At 42.6% G+C, this 23,045-nt stretch overlaps 1 protein-coding gene across 1 annotated transcript in view; it reads left to right on the top strand.

Annotated features, from left to right (window-relative positions):
- The window catches only part of rbm20 (RNA binding motif protein 20), a 44,115-nt gene that overhangs the window by 10,365 nt on the left and 10,705 nt on the right, over nucleotides 1-23,045 (top strand). The window contains exons 2-5 of the mRNA XM_062545633.1: nucleotides 17,820-18,903; nucleotides 19,424-19,485; nucleotides 19,881-19,978; nucleotides 20,540-20,640. Coding sequence (XP_062401617.1) covers nucleotides 17,820-18,903; nucleotides 19,424-19,485; nucleotides 19,881-19,978; nucleotides 20,540-20,640 — 1,345 coding nt within the window. The remainder of the gene's footprint in view (nucleotides 1-17,819; nucleotides 18,904-19,423; nucleotides 19,486-19,880; nucleotides 19,979-20,539; nucleotides 20,641-23,045) is intronic.

The following is a 23,045-nucleotide window of genomic DNA, read 5'->3' as shown; positions in this document are numbered from 1 at the left end:
AAATGAAACGATCGCTTTTGGAATACCTTTTTCGCACGACTTTGAATTGTTTCCATAGTTTCCGATGCTGATCGTGGCGCTCGTCATGTCCTTAACCTACTTCCATATTTGTAAGGGGTGATGTAATTCCATATTTAGACACTGGGTCTTAAATTCACACTTCCATAGGAGCTTCACTCTGGTCACCAGACCTGAGCCTGACAAACCCGTGGCGGCTGCGCTCTGATTTGTGGGCCTTCTGACTAACAGATTTGACACCTGATCAGTTAATATGGCCTTGTTTACCCTGAAACCACTGGTAAACAGCTGGTCTGTTTTTCACCCCCGCCCCATTTGAAAGAGACGGTCCTGGTGAATACTGTCTGGTGCCTTTGGACTCACCCGTACCAGGTGCTTGGTGTATAATTTATTGGCCGCAGCCGACCCCCCCCCCCCCCGCTGGGCAATCCTGGCTGTACCAGCAGGTGTCCCAATGGTGGCCAGAGTGACTGCGAGGAGTCGGGGGGGAGGGGTAAATGTATAACTTTACAACTCACCATTTGTAATTTTAGACACCCCACCCGCACCAATGTTAATGGACAGACATGTTTGATATTCGGCACCAGGTGCCCCCTTTCCTGAAGCGGGCCACGTGACCACGTCTGGACCAATCGGCGGAGGTGTTGCAAGAGAAGTCTGCCGACATTTTGTTGACTTGTTGACAGTTGAAAACAGGTCACCTTTCGATCTGTGCCAAGAGCTCTGTGGGTTGTAGCTACTGTGTGGCATGTTAAATAAATAAGCCCAGTCCAAATGACAAAAATAATATTCTCTAATCCACTAATGTCAGCACATCCCATGGCCTCTCATCTCACATCTGATTTCCGTCATATTCCTTTACATGAAATGTTTACTTGTAAAGGTCAGTGGGCCAGCTCAAAGCCATGGGGCATAAGATAAGGACTGGCACAGCTGGAGAAAACAAAAATGTGTCCTTGATGATATGCGAACATTCGAAAACCAAACTATGGAATGAATTTATGTAGTGTTTATCCTCAGAGATTTCATGTCCAAACCTAAATTAATTAACTGCAACTGTGCTGGATATTGCACATTCTGTTGAAAAGTCTCAGGTGTGTCTGCCATATTCAAGTCCGTGATTTTATGACTTTGTTAAATGGTGTTCGATCCTTGGCAACCATTTTGATAGAAAAATAATTATTTATGAATTAACCGTTATCGTTTATCGTTGATGTGCGTTGATTTTTAATCATGTCGATTGTTAATTAGTTGTTTGGCCAGCAAAATGGTGAACAATGTGAGTGTTTCCCAAAATTTAAGATAATATTTTCAAACGTCTTGATTTGTACATACCCCACTGAAGATATTCAGTTTACTGAATATACAGTGAGAAGTACAGAATCCAAAAAAATTAAAGCAACACTCCTCTGCTGCACACATGCTATTTGTTTATCCAGCAAATAGCCATGTCCACAGACAAGGTAGAGTATGTTGCATGATTTTATGAAAGTATTATGTATTGCGACATTGAAGCAAGTCAAATTTGTAGTAATTACCCAATTTTTTAAACATACATAGTGCGGTTATAGCCGAAAGAGGGTTGCGAAGCGAATGCAGTGTTGTCGTTCACCCGGTTACAAGTTGATGAACTGCTGAAAGGATTTTGGAAACATTATTTTGAGGTACGGAAAACTCTTTAGTGTTGCTTTAAGGACTAAGACCGATTTTCTGACTGATTACTTTGCATTTGTGCAGCACAAGATGCGGTTGGTAGCCGAACAAGACTTCCTCGCCAGCACTGTGCATAATCCTCCTTACTGGAACCCTTCCTTTTAAAATCCAGACAAACCATATGTGTCGCACACATTAAATGACTTTCATCTACTGAATGCCACAATGTGCAGCAGGCAGCACTCAGTTGTGTTGTCTAGTGGATATATATCTCACAGACTTCATGTGCTTTTTTCTCACACATAATTTCTCCCAAGGGACACATCTTTAATTTGCACTGAGTGTCTGCTGTCAACGGAGCAGCTCGGAGGGACATTATCTCACCAACAAAGACAAAACATGATGTTCCCCTGTGGAACATACTCGTTACGATGTTAATGACTCTTGGCTACGTTTCGTTAATCATTGCAGATGTCAAGGACCTACTTTAGAGGCAACAATGATTTGTACCGTGGCAAAAAATCATAGAGTTCTTAGGTAAAGTGCATAGGTAGAGTTCTTTTATACTGTATAAAAAAAAAATGTTAGGTCTACTCATGACTGCAAAATAAGTTACAACTCTACTGAAGGAAAATTTGTAAATATCAAATATTACTTATTAACAATAGCATACAGGTGCGCTCTGACGTTAGAGAGTGCCCACTGTTTTAATGACTTTAGGTGGGAAGGTGCAACTGTTTTGTACCCAGCTGATACAGCCTTCACATTGTACAGCATCAACCTCCAAATGGCACTTGCCACATTGAAACAGTGAGTCACCAGGCAACTTTGTTTGGGTGAGCTGGAGAGAGGGGTAGGGGGAGGTATTAATGAGTCATCCCCTCCTACAGAGACACCTTGCATAACACCACACATGAACGAATGGCTTACATCTTGGCTCCAAAACACAAAGCTTCAGAAAGTGGGTCAGTCCCGCCCCGGGGTGAACCTGTCAGAGGAAAATCCAGAGACAGCCCACTCGACACTTTGATGAGTTTGATGATGAGGTAAGAGGACTGTAACGTCAGGAGGCAAATGAAGCTATTTTCACTTTGGCCTCCATCAGTTGATTAAATCCCAGACACTGAACTCAGCGGGAGAGGCTTGTGTTGAGACAGGCGTGTTGGTAGGTTATGCAACTTCGGTGATGCTCTGGTGCTATCTTTAAAGGATGAAAACATCAGTGTGCTATATTAATATATCCACACCTCGGTCATGTAAGACCTTAGTATACGCAAAATGTTTTTTGGGTTTTTTTCTAACGTAGGGTGACATCATAATGTTATGAATGTTTTTTTTTATACAATGTCAATAGTTTCAAAGCCGTTTTGGAATGATGGCAGGAAATTCTTTTTTGCAATGACCCAGCAACGTGGTGCCATTCATGAACTTATGAGATTGAATTCCAAAGAAAAGCTTTGTCCGAGTTTTTTTTTTTTTTTTTTTTTTTTTGACAGCACCATGTTGATTCTCCTGCTAACATTAGACAGAACTGAATGGAGCACAGAACAGAATCTCACACAGCAGATGGGTCACACAGCAGCCATAAATAGAACAGAACACTAAGTGTGGAACACTACCTTCAGAGTAAAAGGATAGTTAACAATATTTACTTAACATGTAAAGGGAAGGCAAACCCTATTCTACACGTGTTCTCCAAATGACTGCCCCCAAACGACCTTAAGTCATGCACGTTGGTCTCCTCCATTGTTTTTATTTTTAAATCTGTATCGTTTACATTTAAGCTGACAGTTGGCTTTGTGGCGACATTAGCAGGCCATAAATATCTGCGGCTAATGATTGAGATGATTGATAAATCGGAGTAGTATCTGTCCAGTGAGCATACTCACTCCCCAGGGGTCTCTTATCGTATCACAGCCTGTGCAGGAGAAGCTATTCCAGGCAGCTGCTATCACCTTGAGGCCTTCGCTATCAAAGACGAGTGTCACTCACAGCCAGGGTGCCCAGGCATGTTAATTGCCTGCAGCAACCCGGATGGCCGAAGGAAGGGGAGAGAGTGATGTGTTTGGGGTGCGGAGACTGTTTTGTGTTTTAGAGGGGATCAGGGGAGCAGGGGGGGAGGTGGTGCCAGCTAGACCGTGTGTGTCGCTTGCCAGAGCAGGCGACGTGACCTCACCGCAGACCACTTAAGAGTCTTCCGTCAATTAGCCTCCAGATTAGATCAATAGTCCCCGCGGGAGGGAGGAGCTATCTGCCAGCTGCAGACCCACATTAAGTAATTGTCCTAAATAGGACCCCCTTGGATAATCAGTTACAGCTTTGCCCGCCAAGTTACTTCCTGTTATGTGTGTTATGTGAGTGTGAATCTGAGTGTACTGTAGGGTGGGCAGATGATTCAGACCCAGCTGTTGTCATGCAGCTATACAACGAGTGGAGTGCGAACAAAAAGAGCATTATTCATATCATAACAACACCTTACTTTGGAAGGAATCATCAAACATAATATCAAGAGGCACTTTTTTCCCATTTCCTGTGTACTTAGCATTGCCCCAAAATAGGCGGAGAAAAGGCCTATGCCTGACAGGAGTGTATTGCAGTGCTCTACACTGAAAGATCCCTTGGCTTGTGTATTATTTGATCTTGCAGATATCTATTGAACTCATTTCAACCATAAAATCATTTTCCCCCATTTGTACACATGGAGATGCACTTTTGACCTAGATTCCCAGACTGGTGTTTAAGTGTAGGGATATACTCGCTTTGAATGATGCCTACGTGCCACGGACTTACTCTGCATTCGTTTGGTGTGTCGGTTGTACACATCTTAAAAAACGTATATTTTAAATATAAGTATTTACATGAACGCAAGAGGCAATAGCATAGGTGCAGTGCGAGACCATAAATGACTAGGCAAGAACTGCTTTATTTACGACACTGTTTACGACTACAGTGATTATTACTGTTGCGAGCACCAATGGTGGAGAAAAGAGTTGTTTTGTCGTCACTTGGCCGTATAGCTCTGTTCAACAAGTCTTAAATTCCCTCAGCAACGACAAAAATCCAGATTTTATCAGCGGCACTACATGTCGGCACTCTTTGCAATAGCAATCAATTTCCTGAGCTGTTCCAGCTCTCCTCTCCCTCGACATTAATTGACAATGGGCATATCAAACTCAAGCTGAGCCTCCGCTTTGATGAGGAAAAAATCTGGCCTTCACAGCTTATCCACTTTTCCTGCAGCTGTTTCGGAAGTCCCTGACTTGTCGTCAGGATTTTCTGTTCGTTTGGCTAAATGGCAATTTGACTGGCTTGTTGCCTCGTTTGAGATTGGGACCATATGGAAACATATGTTTTCCAGGCTCCTTTTTGTAACTGTCAAAGTGAAAACTTGTTGAAAGACACAATCAAGCGGTTTGGCTAGGATCTTGGAAAGGTTTTTTTTAGTTTTTTTTGTGCTCAACTGCCTGCTCAAGTATTTTCCCATGCCCAATTCCCATACTCATGTCCTGTCCATCTGCCTTACTCTAGTTTTGGGGTTTCGTTTGGACGAAAAAGCAACCCATTCATCTGCATCTTCCGGACCTACAGCGAATGTTGACAATCCTGACAGCTATTTGCGATTCTTAGTAAATTGTGTAGGGTGCACCAAAAGATCGGACCAAAACAGCTGGAGGGGCAGCAGGGTGCAAACAGATGCAGAGGAGATTCTAACCACATCCTCTACACTCTACACAGCCTGGATTAGAAGAGCTGCCACTCCAGATACACCATGCTCAAAAACGGCAATTTGTTGTACAACAAAATGGACCCTTGTCACAAATAGAATGTTGAAGAACCTGCCAGGCAGCTATACCACCTTATAGCACCTTGAGCTGGATCCATGAGGAATAGCCCAGTGTGATAAAAAAAAAAAAAAAGCTCATTTGGACGCACAACCTAATATTAGCTTCTGTAGATTCAATACACTCTAATCTCTTATTTGGACAGCAACAATCTCCGTAATCTCTCTAGTTTAAAAAGATCACAAAAAATGTTTCCATCAAGTATCGTTTTTAGATAATTTCTTAGCATTTGAGACACGGAATGCGATGTGAAACAATATGACTGAGAGACCGAGAGTTGACATTTTTTCTACATAAAATGATACATCCAAACTGCTTTTTTTTTGCACAGGGAATGAAATACAGTGATCCCTCAAAAGGATATCACTTTCGAGAAGCAATAGCATCTTTGCCTGCGAGTGTACGAGTGAAGGGGGGATTTGGGTAACCGAGTGACGCAGTTACATCACCCCCCATGCGCATAGTTTTCCATGTGTGGACTGAGTTGAAGGGGACGCAGCAGGTGGATGGGAAGCAGCCTCTGATTGGCTGAGAGGGCTGCGTTGCTGGGCTACGCTGGGCCAGGATTGGCTGAGGAGGGACAGTGGTGGTGGGCAGTGACAGGGTGTGAGTGGCATTCACAGGCTGACGGTGCTGACAGATGGTAAAATGCTTCGCTTGCTCAAGACAGAGGCTGCATGTGGGGGAGGAGGGGAGTTACAGTGGCTGTTGGGGGATTGCATGATAGCGTCACACACGAACACACACACTTACGTATTTGTTACACAGAAAGAAGTTTATGAACTCATATGCACATTTTCTTCTACACACACACACACACACACACACACACACACACACTCACACTTGCAAAAACACATATCCATGCTCACAGGATATAAATTCAAAAGAAGGAAAATCCTAAAATAAGCCAAAGTGCTTAAAGCGTAATTTTTCTGTAGTGGTTCTGGTATTTTTAGTGAAGAACATCTTGGAGAAAGATGTGCTCTTTCTTCCCATTTCCCCATTTCATTTTTGTGGCTTGCAAATGTCGTGCTCATAATAATTTGATTACCGATGGCTCAGCCCTCAGTACACACCATAGTTGTGCTAATCTTACTCAGCGAGGAAGTATACCATACATTTTCTTTGCAGAGAGGTGGAAAAAGTCACAGAGTAAATCATGATGGCTTGGTCCACACAGACGAGAAAAGACAGCTCCTGCCAGGAAACTTTTTCCGGGAGCCAAACACTTGACAATAAAAAAAGGCTCGAGCCAGTACTTCTAACTCTAGTAATCCTGGGTTGTTTAATTTTTTGTATTTATTTTTTTGCCACTAGCCTGTAACTTTCCCTGACTGCGTAACGCCTGCAGCTCACCTTCCTGTATAAGTGAGGAGTGGGGATGGGAGAGCTCCAGTGTCTCTTGTACAGGAGCCAAAAGCTCACCCCCGCTCACCTGGTCCTTGCCCTCACTCTGAGTTTGACACATACTGTCAGCAGGTTTTCAGGTAATTGTGTTTCTTTTCTTAGACCTTGTCAGCACGGCATGCATCAACAAAACCACATCTCCATATTGATTGGTGAGGTGCAGATGAGATGCTAACAAACTCAGCTAATGTTCCGTTAGCGCGTGCATGGCCGCAGGGCGACTGTTCTAGCACATATCGGAGAAGGGCAGGGCGCACGGATCCTGTTGGATCTGTATCTTATTGCCGGCTCGGGATCACGCCTCGTTGCTGCTTAGATCAGTGATCACCATGTGATATCGGTGTCTGACCGTACGCCTGTGTTTTGAATGGGAGCCTGAAGGTGGTGAAAGTTTACGCTTGTGTTTGTTTGCTTGGGTAGTTGAGTCAGTGGGAAAGTGGCAGTGGACCACTAAGTATCCCTGAGTGTGTGTGTGTGTGTGTGTGTGTGTGTGTGTGTGTGTGTGTGTGTGTGTGTGTGTGTTTACACAAACGCGCAGCTGTGTAGGATAAGCAGTGTCCTAATGCTTTCCGTCACCGCACCACACGTCCTCTGCCTTCATATCACTTAATAAACCCCCCACAAACAAACTCCCTTCATAAATTTGTGCCTTTTAAAAACGTCTCGAGGGGGGCATTCTTGAGCCCTTGCCATAGGGTCAGATTCACACCCCACGCCCCCCCATCCCCCCACCCCCATCCCAGGGGACCCAGTGCACTAGTGTTGATGGGGCGCTAGGGGCCAAACCGTGGCTTAGGTCAGAGGCAGGGGCCCATAAATCAGATGGCCCCTCAGCTGCGTGGCGACCAGGAGACGGAGCAGGCGAGGCAGGCAAGACAAGCTAGTGGTGCCACCCTGATGACGCGGCGTATTTAGTGCAACCTGTCCAGTGTGCTGATCAGTTCAATTGGGCTGACTCTGCGTTTTTGAGCACAAGAGGAAAGCCCCTGTCTTTATGTGTGTACTTTCTGTAGAGCAGTTGTGGTAGTTGTATTATTATGCTAACTAAAATGAAGTAAAAGACTTAAAGGTTAATGTTGCCTTTGTTATTAACAATGCTGACTATGCTGGAAGACTTGCAGTGTAATTCAACTACCAGGTGTTCACCATTTAATAAGACCACAAGACCAGTTTCTGTTTTCAGATGCCTATGGCTTGATTATTGCCTCTAGAACAGACACACCTCACGATGTCTGTAGAAACTTAGCTCCATCTTGTGGATTGTTGGCAGACTTGATCACTGGCATTAGAAAAATATATTGATAATAAGAGGCCCTTCTGTAAATTTCAGTTGATAAAGGTTTGTTCCTGACAGTTCCACAATAAAAGATCTGCTCTGTTTTAAAAATAATTTAAAGCGAAAGCTCAAAACTTGTCTTTGCAAACTGCATAGGTCTAAAGGCAATTCTATACGGCCGGCATTCATAAACACCTTGACTGACATCAGATAATTCCACCAACACCCTGACAGAGATACCCTTGTACCACATGGCCCGTTTGCTAGCTGCTTGTTTGCTGTCATTTGCTCTTAAAGTACATTGTTGGATTATACGATCTAAATCCTAACTATTTCGTCAATGCAATATACGCCCGGCAGGAGACCAATGGCGGTGGTGCTAGTGATCCTTACATAGTCGTTTGCAGCACAGCAGGGGACCTCTGCCCTTGTGGGGACTGAACAGTTCAGCCGTAAAGGACTCCGTTCATGTATGTGCCTAAAAATGGGCCCGAGACTGTGAAATGCTGGTTGTTCTCTGGGCCCAGTTGCATACCAACAGATGGAACGACTGTAAATCTGTCGAGATGGCACCTCGCTGGGAATCAGATGCTCAAGCTCTTAGGTAAAAGAGTGCTAGTTTATGGGCGCCAAGGCGAAGAGGCCTGTTGCACCAGTGTTACATTGCAAATGTCAGACCGTAGGCTCTTTTGGTGAGTTATTTCCAAGCAAATGCAGCTTGAATGCGACAAATGGAGGTTTCAGTTACTCATAGTCCTTGTTTAATAATCCATTCACATTAGCAGTGTAGTAATGTCTCCTACACATAACAACGGACACACCAAATTCAGCACAGTGTCTGGCAATAATACAAGATCATGGCATGAACAAATATTTTTTAGGGCGTTGGAGTCTCATGGTGAGAAGACTTATCATTTTGATGAGGGTGTAATACCAATAGTGTTTGACTGTTTTCAACATGGCCATGTTTGCGAAATGTCTCCATCTAGTGGGGAAAGAGTGTGTCATGCAGTGCAGGGACTCGGTGGGCGCGAAATAAAAGTCTTTCTCAATAAACATTTGTTGTACTTTTACTTTTAATTACAAAATTAAATCATTTTAATTAATTTCATTAAATCAGAAGAATCAGTTTCCTTATCAGGGGACACGCCAATAAAACAAACAAAAACTGAAGTAGGCTAAATGGTTTCTGTTACGGCCTATCCAATAATACGTTTATTTTCCATGAAGATTCACTGCAGCCCCACAAAAGAAACAATCGCTCATGTAGGCCTATTTCTTGGCATACAGTAGGTCAGTGTTCTGTAATGGTTTACTGGGCCCGAATTAGCAGTAGATTTGAGAAACTGAAACGGTATATGGCACAGGAGTGGTAATGTAAACTATAGATTTAAGAATGCGCCAGCAGTATGACCACATGTCTGGCTCCAATTGCTCCGCTCCCCTCGCCTTCCTGGTCTGTGCAGTTACGTTTTTATTTGCGAGCTGCACATCCTTCCCTCCTCTTCCCACCACATATTTTGATGTTACTGCAAAAATAGCCAATTAATATGGACAATGACTGTTACCGGTGAGTAGAAACTGGGCCTGACTGGATCGAATTTCAATAACATCGATTAGGGATTAGAATATGCTACTTTGATAGCCTACTAATGACTACTTTGAAAAGGGAGACATGTTGTGTCGGTTTGTAACCTAATGTTGACATGCACATACACACATGTTAATCATGTGCGATTATTTTGTATTTTATAATCAATGACACAAAACAAGTTTTATTGTGTCAGTAGCATCTTTTAGTCTACATGACCATGATTAATTGTGCTATGTACATCTGGCGGTTCTAAGCGTCTACAAACAACTTTGATTCTTTGATTTATTTGTGTAGCCTACTTTTTCCACAGAGTTACCGGAGGCTATTATTCAGGACACAAACACATCAAAGATTTAAGAGGGTAGCCTACGTGACGCAGTGTGTGTGTGTGTGTGTGTGTGCTTGAGAGAGAGAGTTTGTGGTGAATGAAATACTTCACCATCACGCTTCCATATAATTGCTATAACTGTAAAGTGATGTCTGATAATTCATTAATTAATGTGTAGTAAATTAAATATGCCAAAGTAATCCATTCCAGGCTCGCTGTTTACGTTTGGTCAGACGGCAGACTAGAACATTACATAGTGAAGCGCGCAGGCAGGTGCCACCGGATGACACTACGATGTCATTCGTATCCCATTTACGATTTGTCAGTTACACCCATAGGGTTCCACCTCGTCCTGTGTTCACCCCTCACCTTTTGTCAGAAGAGAATAGACGGGCGCCTGCGCAGCATTTCAGACAACTTTGAGTCAAATCATAGGGGTCATGGCGAGTCTGATTTATCCCAATGCTCTTTAAACACTTCAAGATTAGCTTAATTTATCATTCAAGTATGCATGGCAAAATAGACCTGATTTTGACAGTGCCATCCCTGGCATATGCAATGTGTTGTGTTTATCAAAGCAATAGTCGAAATGAATGGTAGTAGGCTAATGATGTGGTGCAAAGGTAGCCATCAAGAAATATAACTTTACCATTTGTGTCTATCAGCTCACATAGTTTTTCTTCATTGTTATGGGCATGTGTGACATTATTTTCACTTCAATGTTCTGTCACAGACTATTCCAATAAATGTATTAAACATCTTGAGCAAATTATCGTGCTACAAAAATACACTACTGTCCAGTAAGCTAATTTGTACGTATAGGCTATTCGTTTACTGACTCACAAAAATAACTATTGTAACACAGCAGCTAATTAGTTTAAAAGAAACGTGACAAAATGCGGTTAGACCAGCTGCCTTAAGCTAGCAAGGAGGTGAAGACATGATTCTGGAACACTTCTCGGCACTTCGCCCGTGAAAAGATGCTTGTTTTGTGAAACGCTGTCGCGAGTTGACCCGTTCCTGCTAGCGATAACCACTTGTGACATTTCATCACGGCGCTCCAGCCCCAGCCCATCTGACAGACAGTGAACGGTACGTTCAGCACACACATGTACACTCGCACAGTAACGAGGACAGTGAGGGTCTCTGTAAAGCCTTGCGCCTTGCCGATACGGGCAGGGGTCACAGATACGCACACATACAAGATAGTGGGGGACCTCTGAGGTCTACGCGCCTTTGCCACAGCAGGTCGGTGTGTTGTTTTTATTTATTGCGGCTGCACGTGAGAGGCTGATTGTTTTAGCATGATAAGACTGATGCCCAAAGCAGGCTTGTCTGCAGACGGGACGGCCGTGGACCATAACAGATCGGCTATTGCGCATGTTTAAACCAACACCGTCTCTAGTCGCCATGGGTCCAATTTGTTATTTCCTATCGTTCAGGCTGTGGAACTAGCAATTACTGCCTGTGGGTGGGGTAAGACAAATCTTTGACCTCCCTCTAAGCAAGTTCCACGTTAGGAGCTCGAGAAAGGGGCGAGAAAGAGTTTGCCAACATCTGAACCGTTACAGATGATACTGCATGACAACTTGTTACCTTGTTACAGTATTTTCTTGGCAACATAATATTTCCAGTCTGTCTCAGACCTGAGCAGTTGTAGATATTTAACTTAGTTGTACTTACTGTAAACGTCGTCGAGGCTAATTGTAAAAAGTGTGTGTGTGTGTGTGTGTGTGTGTGTATCACGCAAACGCTAGCTCGTGTTACATGCAAAACTTCAAGAGAAGAGCTTTTGCTCTGTTAAAGCTATGTTAAAGTGTTACGCACACGGATTTTAGAGTACATGTTTACTCATCAACTTTCCATCAGATTAGAATCCCTATGTGCAAGTCGCAAGGGCATACGTGAAGTAATTGGTTCCGCACAATGGCAAACCCCTGCTGATTCCCCATAAGCACCCTAGTGATGTAGGCGAGTTTCTGCTGGAGAAGTTCGTCCACGCTTTACAGCAGTCGACCCTGTGCCCATTTGTAATTTAGTCAACACTTACTCTCTAAGTGAAACGCACACAGAACAAATGGAGGGATTTTGAGGCGTGCAGCATTTTGTCACGCGGATATGCCACCACCAGAATGCCGATGATGTGGTAGACAAATTGCTTTTTCCCGGCGAATGCAAACATGGCTATTATGAACAGTCTCTCGTGTGTAAGGGTGCCGTTGATGGATGAAGACGCACGCCTGTGCCGCAATCGTAGCTGGATGGTTTCACTGGTGCAAATCGTTTACATACAAAAGATTAAAATGTAAACCATTTAAAGTGAAAAACATCTCTGGCCTGCAATCTGATAATGTAGTCATTTTTGTTTTGTTTCCTACACTATAGTAGTTATTATAATATATATTGTAATCTTACATGGGATTAGTCTTCTCTCTTGAGGTAGTGATTGATTATAAATGACGTAATTTATAAATACAATTAAAAGCATTTGCAATTGCATTTATGTGTTTTTGTAAGCCCCTGTAAATGTTAATTCATACATAAATATTCGGAAATATTACATGCTGTATTTAACTGACTGCAGCTGCTTCTTTTAGTTCACCATAAAACTGCATTCTATTATTAACATCTCGGTTTATTGGCAAGAATGGTTGGCTCTTCCAACTTTTAAATTAGAAATTCACCGTGTGGCTTACTATTTGCAGAGCAGTCCCACCCTATCACCATATCTGCTGCATCTCAAGTCAACCTAGTTCCGTAAATATAAGAGACATAATATGTTATACAACTGCATGCCAGTCAATACTTTATTATGAAACACTACATACTAATTGTTAAATAAGTGCTATACCTGTTCATTTGTTTATAAGCGTTCCTAAACATATAGTGTATGATGTACAAGGAATGTGTTATTTTAAGATGCAATCAGATAATTCTTATAGTATAATTACTGCCAATCATTTTTCCGTGGTGTTTCAGTAGTGTGGTTGTCATCAGCACCTTGCATATCTAACAATATGTGGTTTGGTGGAGTATGTATGCAGAAATAAGATACTGTTTCAGCTGAAATGGTGATCAATAATCAAGTTCTCAATCAATTAATTCAATCAATTTTTTCTCTCAACCATAGACATACCCTTACTTATCTGGCAATTGACTGGTGGTTATGATTTTTTTCTTCTTTCACAAAATGTAGTCTCACTTTTCTAAATGAACAATTCATACTCAGTAATAATGACTAAATATATACCAATATCCCATGGTAATTCCAACACAATACTATACTATCGATCTTAATATGCCTCTTGAGCCAGTTCCAATTTGTCAAGGTAACGCAGTCATGTACCCCGTGTCACGAATCATGTGCTGATGATCAAATTCAACAACTTCTTGAAGTACGGAAAAAAAGCAGTTTGATTGTGTCCACATTGTGTATTATTCTCATACTCTATTATTTTAAATAACTATGGCTGTAAACAGACTGGAAGAACGGTAATATACAGTATAATGTGCAACAACAGTAAATCTTTTTCCGAAATACACAGAGAACACAGTTACACTTGTGCTTTGCAGCTGGTGAAGAGAGAAAGTTGCCAGCAGGCATTTATCGCTGTGTCTTTAAGAGTCTCTTGGTTGTTATGGTAACACCTATCGTACATTTACAGTTGTTTAATGAGGACTATTGGCATGCAAAACCACATCTAAGATCCAGCAACTGAATAACATGTATTACCATACACATTAACAGGTTCCTGTGGCTGATTCTACAAGATACACACATGACAGCATATGGGATTACATGCTTCTATTCCAGTTAACGTCCTGATGCAAATGGAATTATATATCATGACCTCTGTCAGAGGTCATCAGAACATATTTCATGGACTCTGACTGACTTTATCAGGGGATCGAACTTGAACTTGAACACAGGGACACTGAAGTGTTCTTTTGACAGTGGGTCCCTTTGCCAATTCCCATTGGCTCTGGTCCACATGCCTGTGTGCTGTATAATCATGGCCAACACATTAAGAAGGTCCCTACATTTGGTATAATTTGATTAATTTGTTTGCGCCTGAAATGAAGATTCTTGGCAAGGTCTATTGCGCGGGACCAGTTGCTCTGGCTGCCATATTAGACTGCTCTGGGCCATCGGACGGGGCTGTATTTTTGGGTATGAGTCATTACATTGCTAGAGCGCAAACGTCACCTCTGTGAGCATGATCATTCTGACGAAACGACACAATGCTAGGCTGTCAGGTAGCTAATCTGGGACAGGATGCTGTATTCAGATCTATATTTAATTGCACTTGAATTTAGATCTAAAACTGCCAGGGTGTTCAGATAACCTCCTTCTTTTGCAAACGTTGGTATATTGTAGCTCATCAGGCTGTGTTCAGGGATAGTTGTGAGACAGAGAGAGCCCATACAACAGATGTAACAAGCAAAAGGCGTGGTGAATGTCAGACATTTTTTGGGGGGTCAGGCTAATCCTTCAGGAAAACACTGCAGGGACATGACAGGGTTCTTTGGGTTGTTCGCTCCCCTTGAAAGTCATCCTGCTTGAATATGTAAACCATCAGGGTCAGTTCGGCCATGACTTCGGCCGTGACTAATGTAAATCATCATGGGCAAATGCATCAATATTTCACATAATCCTGTCTGCAGTAGAACACTGTAGGCAACTAATTCATTTTGCAGAAACTGTGTATTAAAAATATGCCGCAAAATTCTAAATTCATGGACATTTTTTAAAGATACTGTAGGTACCTAAAGCACTACTGCTTGATTCTACAGATTTTAAATCAGAATTTTCATCCTGTCAAGATGTCCTCATTTGTATGTTGCTTTTATATTAAAACAATAACTAAATATTTTACCATTCTAATATAATAAGCACTCTCCTCAACCCTGAAATACATTATTGGAAGTAATTGTAATTGATCAGGTTGTCAATTTCATTACCACTACAGACATTTTTCTCAACATATTGGTTCTACATTTTGCTCTGAGTTTGACTGTTTTTAATGTATGACAGGAGATGTGAAGAACACAATACGTGATCCATCATTCATTTATGCCTACAGACAAAATAAAAAATAATAAAAATAATAATCCTCATTGCCACCATTTGATGGTGCAATAAGCCAATGCTGCTGTGTTTTGCTCTGGGTGCTTATATGTGACAGGACCTTGGGCCTGAGATCTTCATTGATAGTCCACAGATTGTCTACATTTTTAAGTGTTTTAATAAGTGAGTAAAGAAGAATTGACTGGTGACAATATTTTAATTGTCAAAACAGTACCCGGTTATTGCAGGTACATTTAAAGTAACATAATGTAAGAATTCCCCTTTTGTAAATGTTCAGTGTACTGGGTACCCAGTTAGCTCTACAGGAGTAGTTCATTTGTCTAAAATTGATGAAGGGTCATGCTCCTACCCATGACGACGTTGCACAGTGCAATACCAGGCGTTCCAGGCGTGCTTTGGGGATGGCGAATACTCCATTCTCCGTATTGTTAGCCAGTGTAGCATCAAATAAGTTTGAAGCCGTTTTTTTTTTATTTATTTTTTTTAAAGGTGAAATAACGACACTGTGTTGCTTTAATGTCGAGAGCTTTTCTGATTGTATTTCATATAAGTAGTTAATATAATCACGTGAGTACTCGTGCATATCCATAGCAGAGACCAAGTGGCCTTTTCCACGCTCTCACATGCATGTTCTGAGGTGACGCTTCATGTCATTCCTAAGACCATGAGTGGCATTAGATTTCCTGCACAGTAATATAATCTTTCCTAAATCAGAGAGAAAACTAATTTGTCAGCTGCATGAAATCTCAACTGCCATCTCCACCCACGAGCTTTACTGGCTCCTGTCCTGGCTGAACTCACTAGTGAGCTTGTTCTGGTGAACCACGTAGACAGGCACAAGCAAGTATGAATGTCAAGGGTTTCATTTTGCAGAAGAGAACAACATATGCATATAGCTTTCATAATTATAGAAACTACATCGCAAATGTAATAGCTGTCATTTTATTTACATTAAAACATGTTGAGATCAATAAAGAAAAATATTTTGAGCGCCACGATAAATCAATCAGTTAATCATTGAAATTGTGGCTGAACTACTGCTGATTTAGTTTGATTTATGATCAGGAAATGATCCAATAAGTCCATAGGATAACTTCGGAAGCGTCGAAGCCACAGATCCAGAGGTGATAATCCTCTGAAAGATTCAGTTGCAAACAATTGAATTTGAAAAGCGCCCCAAACATAACAGTATTTCTGGGATTTGATTTTGATTATGTGTCACATCTCTATAGGGCAGATTGTTTCTGATCAGTTGACCACAAATGACATGAAATCGCGTCTCATTTCTGCATGTGGGAAGACATGGCCAGCCTCTTTGGCCGCTAACCTGACATTCGTTTGGGCTCCTGCCGCGACCGGTCTCTCCTGACTCTCAGCTTCCCCAGCAAGGACACAGACACGGGTCACATCAGGGTGCCAGGCATACTTTGATTGATAGTGCGCACCACTAAATTTAGAGTGCATGTGAGCACATTTACCAGAATAACAGAGAACAGTCTAGTCAAGCAGGGACTCTAGCCAGGATACCCAGTACCTGTGATAGTCCTAAATGTTGATGGAAATTCAACTTTCTATACTACAGTAAATTGCCATTCATAGCCTCCATTTTGTGCTCGCAAAGAAACAGACATGGCTTTTGTAACTTCTCCAAAGAAAAAAAAATGGGAGATCTTCCATGTGGGTCATACGTATTTAGCTAGGAAGTGTCTATGGCACAGAGACAGGGTTTGCTTATGGGTGCTTAAGCCCTCAAGAATTTGCTTAGCACCACTAAACATCTTACAGCTTTTCATTCCAGCCTACTTAAAGTTGTTGCATAATTAATTGAATTATAAGGTTGGGATCAGACCAAAAATAAAATTGCTGCAACCACAACAAACAATACAGGAAATGATCAGGTTGCTCATATATGACCACTTGAAAGTATGATCCCTGATATTTTGTTATCTTTAAAAAAAATCTGCACCTGTGTTTGGTCTCTCTGGACTACTATGCCGGAATGTAATGTTGTCTTAGTACCTTTGTTGAAATGTTTGTTTGTTTGTTTGTTGTTGACCTTTGACATTACTTTATGTCTTTTAAAAAATAAACTGGTGTTAAAATGTGAAAAAATCATTTTGTTCTGTTACCCACATTTTTTTTATTATTGTTGAAAGAGGAGGAATTGGGAAGAGTAGAAAGACAGGAATATCACAGGATGAGTTTAAAGCCCAATTCACACCAAAGATTCCCGACGCGACGAGACTGAGTTGCAGCGGTGTGAATTAGAAGTTGCACGTAGTTGCAAGCAGTCGCAAGCCGTCGCAGAGCATTAAACACGTTGAGTCGCAGTTGCAAGGTTTTAGAACGTCGCGGCTTGTCTCGTCGGGACGCTTTGGTCTGAACCCTACTTAAGGCTCATGCAATAGGTAGCTCCCCTAAGCACATGCAACCACTCCTACAGACTTAAAAAGGTGCAATATTAATACAAATGGAGTGTGTAAGCCTAAATTGGTCCTGAAGAAAATTCCATCAATTTCAATGCAATTTAAAAAAATATATATATATATATTTTTGATATACTATACTGTGTCTTTGATCTTTGATGTATGTCCCTTTTTCATCAACAGCACTAACGTGTCGGATAACTTTGACAAGAAGACCCTGCCCCTGGGAGCCCATCTGAGCGGGGCGGCACAGAACCAGCTTCTTCTGACTCCCGCCAGCTTGCAGCTCGCCCATCTACAGGCCCAGCTCACACTACAGCGACTTAAACTAGCCCACAGTGCTGTGGGAGGGAACACTGCAGCCACTGCCGCTACTGTCCTCAATCAGGTCCTCTCCAATGTGGCCATGTCCCAGCCGTTATTCAACACACTCCGGGGAACAGCTATGGTGAGTGGATCACAGGGAGGTCACCCTGGGGGGTTCCCGACCAATCCGCTGGCGTTCCCGCCACCAAATTCAGCTTTGGGGACACTGGTAGGAGGAGGAGGCTTCCCCCAGAAACCTGGAGGGATGAGGCTCAACCACTCCACACCAAACCCGAGTCAGGCACCTGGTCTTCAGGACTATGGGAAGAAAGGGCCAACCTTTCCTTCAGACACCGATCATCAACCCCAGTATGGCTTCCTGGGAGGGGCATCAGTGGTGACCAGCAAAGGAAATGAAGGGCAATACAACACTCAGGCCAAGAGCAATCAAGGAGGCTACCAGCAGAGGGATTTCTTTGCTCCAGATTCTCAGGGTGAAGTGTCTGTTTTTGGTGGCGGAGTAGGGGGAAGTGGACCCAGTGGTCAGACCCATGAGGCTTTTCAAGGTTCTACTCAAAAGGAACCCTGGAAACATCCAGGGGGCTTTCCTCATGGTGGAAAGATGGATGTACCTCCAGGAGGCGTTGGCAGTGGGGGAGGTGGGGGTACATCCTGGGTACCTGGTGGGCAACAGTTTCGTCCCAGGGTGGAGCTTTACAACCCAGAGGAGCCAACTACCGACCCAAAATTCAGCCCGGCGGGCGGCCCAGGGTTTGGTACTGGTGGTGCGCAAGGATTTGTGGGATACCCGCAGCAGCTGCAGGCAGGGGAGGATATGGGCAGACTGGTCGGGAGCCCTACCCCCCTACAACCTCACCAGTTCAATGACTTTCAGGCAGTTACACCAACACAGCTGCCACACCAATGTACCATCTGTGACAAGAAAGTCTACAACCTAAAGGTGGGTCATGCTAAAGGAATGCAGGGGGGCAGATGGGGCTGCCCAGTCTAGTTAGGACTTTCAACATGAGATGTTAAACAGAACTCCTCAAGCTGATGTGATAAGAGAGCCATTACTGGCCACGATGCCAGGCATTTTCAATTTCCTGCAGAACGGCAGTGAATCTACACTTATTTGATCCTTACAGAGGGAAGAATGCAAAAGTTTCATGTGTAATTTTAGGCCATGCATAACAAATGATGGGTCATTCTCTCTAGAGGGCGTGTAAATAGCACAGCTGTAAGGGTGATGTTTTCACACTTTTGACCAGGAGGCTTTAGTGGTCTGCTTTTAGCTGCTGTGGCACTTGGCCCTCCGAGACTGTTGTCTCTCCCTGTCTGCCTTCCAGTTTGGCAAAGAGGGGCTCTGCTATGAGTGAGGGAGGTGGGAACAGAGGTAGCCAGACTACCATGCCTTGTTTTTGAAAGTCTAGCTGCTCTGGAGGACTGCATTTGCGAGTGTGTGCGTATGTGCTTGACAGGACTGGGACCAGCACGTGAAGGGAAAGCTACACCTGCAGAACCGCGCTCTCTACACGGAAGGGTAAGTTGTTTTGGAGTAATCAATTGAGAGGACTTCAACTAACAAAGAAAAGTGGAGGTTGGTGATGGGAAGTTTTTGTGAATCAATAAACTTCTGTATTTTCTTTTATTTCAAACAGGTATATACATTTGCTTATTTTTATTTCTTTATTTTTTAGTTACAAAGAACATTTTTACATATATGTTTTATAGATTTTACCCTAGTTTCAGTGGCCTCAAGCGAAACAAATTTGACAAATAAATGTTCGCTTATGAAAACGGACGGGGCATTTTATTACACGCTTATACTCCCCATGGCCAACCTTAATGGGCTGAATTTGAGCTCTGTCACTAGATATATCCAGCCCTACGCCGGGAGCTTGCCAGCTAACACCAGTCTCCCCCGTCGCCTTTCAGCTCGGCAGCTGGAGCCACTCACTATCCCACGACATCCGAAGGATGTCTGAACACAGCGCTCGCTAACACCATGGCATATTCTTCCGCCGCCAGTCAAGGTAAAGAACTGGGAAGCGTTATTTTATTTGACTTGTGGGTTTTATGGTTATCCAAATCTGGGGCAGGAAAAATGCCAATGCCAATACTTTTGATCTAGAGTGACCTACAGGATAAACGCTAGAGCTATTTTTAGTGAGTGGTCAGTCTGGATATGAAGGACCAAGAGTGTCTAAACACCCACACTTTGGACTACAACTTCATATTAATATTTGGAGTATATCAATTCTTCACCAAAGTGCTTTTCACCTCATAGAGGGCACCTTATAATAAAGAGATAGATAATATATGGTAATAACATGTTTTTCATTGAAGGGAATTGTTGTCTTAGTTCAGCTTGACATCAAGTCATACTGTTTACCGTTAGCAAATATACTCGGCAGTTAGTGTGCCGGTTGCTCAGCTGTATGCTTAAACATTTTAAAGCAGTTTAAACAATAACAAACAACACATGCTCCTGAGGAAGGGATTTCATGTCTCTCATACATAAATGATTTTCATCTGAAATGTGGATAAATTATACATAAATTGAACTGTTGTTGTTGCAAACATGTTATTTTCAGATGTATCATCAGGACCTATAGCCTCATATTTACCAACTGCAGCCATGAAGTCATTTCCCTTGTCTGGGGTTGGATTTACCTCACACCAACACGGGGCAAAGGTTAGACACCTCTCACAGTGTTAATCAATGTGATGTGACATTCTTTTGTTCTCCAGCAAACCAATAAGGTTGCCAAAATTAACCATGTTATCAGCATATGGTTTATTATCCAGTGCTTTCCTTGTTACTTTTTAAATATCTTATAGTTAAAAAGGTTCGGTAGTTCTCTCCGAATATTAGTGTGTGTCCTTAACTGGTGTCACTCAGAAGCACCTCCCCTGAAATGCTTCAGAGAGTACAGAGATCACATAGGGGCGTGTGTGTGTGTGTGTGTGTTGGGGTGTAGGGAGGGGGTTGGTAGGCAGTAGGATTACGCATTAAGGGTCATACAGTGCTCGGCTGCTTCAAGTTCACAGAACACTTGTAACATTTCTGAGGGGTTTGTAAGTCAGAAATGTGAGGTCTCAATTACTTTACAAATTATCAGTCAACTCATTTTGTCAGCTGTGAGTCTGAGGTAAAATGAAAGTAAAAATGTTGAGGGACTGTGAACATGTGTTACCATGAGTATTAGATTTTATTGCTATTTTATTTCACAGATTCAAAAACATATCAGTATTATAGACTATTTGGTCATAAGTTGTGAAGGAAGGACATCGACAATAATTGTCAACGTATTTCTGCAACACAAATAAAACGTTTCCAGGAATATTCTGGGAAGTATGTACTGAATTGGTAATTATCATTCAGGCTTTCAACGACAGACAAGGAGCAACAGGTTCGGTCATTATCAGATTACTGGGGCTTCCTTTACCAATTGAGCTCACTTGGGTGAATGAAAGACCCATTAGGCTATGCATAAGTTGTAACAAGCAGTGTCAAGGCATGGCGAGAAAGGGGCATGGCAAAAGAGACATCAACAAAGGCAAGAGACAGACAGTTGTCAAATGGACTTCCCATGATGATGGAATGGAGCAAATGGCTGGCTTTTGGCTTTGCAGCCAGAAGTCAACGACTGCTCCACTGTTTTTACTTCAGACTTTAGAGGGTTTCTGAAATAGGACTTGGTGACCACACTGGCTCTTGTCTGAGGACAGCGGATGGGAGTGTGTATCGTATGGGTGTGTGTGTGTGTGTGTGGGGAGGGGTAGACTTTGGCACTGTGTAAGGGGAAAAATAGCAGCTGTTGATGGGTGTCTGCAGTTGTGGCGCACACACACAAGCTCCACGCGGAGGAACAAGGGGGTCGGGGAGAGATATAATAAGAATGAGTAAATGAGTAGAAGAGAGAAATATAAACAGGAGGTGTGCAGAAAGTGGCAGGCAGGATAAGCTAACACACCAAGGCCTGGGATAGCATGTGAAATCTGAGGAACATTTCGCCCGGCCCACTAAGACGAGAGAATGGGGTGACATATGGAGTGACACAGATGAAGATCTGAGGATCGCTTCTTAAGATGCCTTCTGTGCCCATTAAGAAATGTCACTGCTAATAAATTGATATTAGTTAAGTTTAGATTGATAGGCATTAGCGTATTGTATTTAATAAGGCCTCTGATTTTTGTGTTTTGTTAAGGTGTAGCTTAGTCTGACATTTGCGTCTATGCGTATGATGGCAAAAATGTATGTGGATGACTTGTGTGTATTAACGTCAGAGATACATGGACAAGCTCGCAATGTATGGGACTTTTTTGAGTGCTGGGGATTAAGGTGAACTGAATATCTTCCTTTGAAGATCACAGTTATACCTCTGGTCATATGGGTCATGTGTACTGTGTATTGATGTCTGTTTCTAAGCAACACTTTCAGGAGACAAGTGTAGAGAGTATGGTTTATCAGAATCATTTGTGGTTGTGCCTTGTAAAGAACTTAAACAAAAGACCCTTTTACGAGTTCTACCCGTTCATTTATTTACGATCGCTTTCATCGTAGAGGTCCGTGTCCTAATGTTAGCTTCAATAAACCCCCACCTGTTGCTCTGGTGGAATTTTTTGCCGTTTTTGTGGTGCGACGTCGATGTCACCCCACATTTCTGCCAGCTGTTCTTGGGTGACATTCTCCTCTCTCTTTATCAACAAAAGTAATAAATACATAAAAATACAGAAGCCTCTCTGTAAGTAAGCACTTAATCTCATCTGCTTGGATCATCCTCTAATTTTGACACTGAGTGTTGCTGAATTGATGTGCGAATATGAAAACAGACACATGAGGGATATAAGTTTTAATGGTGCTGAAAACCATGGGGGGGATAGAGACTTCTACCACATCGTACCAAGGGCTGTGGGAGGAATGGCACCCTGGGAGTCTCAGGTTTCAGGTTGGGTGAAAAGTAACAGGATCTGAGGGGGGCCACTGTGTTGTATCCCCAGGGGAATGCAGAGGAGGCTTTGGGGGCCAGTGTCAGCACCTTGCCTCACCTACAGGGATTTCTCTTCAAGTAAACAAACAGAAATCTTTCATTCCTC

This window comes from Sardina pilchardus, chromosome 1 (assembly GCF_963854185.1).
Source record: "Sardina pilchardus chromosome 1, fSarPil1.1, whole genome shotgun sequence".
Classification (NCBI taxonomy): Eukaryota; Metazoa; Chordata; class Actinopteri; order Clupeiformes; family Clupeidae; genus Sardina; species Sardina pilchardus.
The sequence above is the reverse complement of the archived record's forward strand: the minus strand, read 5'-3'. Positions and strand labels throughout refer to the sequence as shown.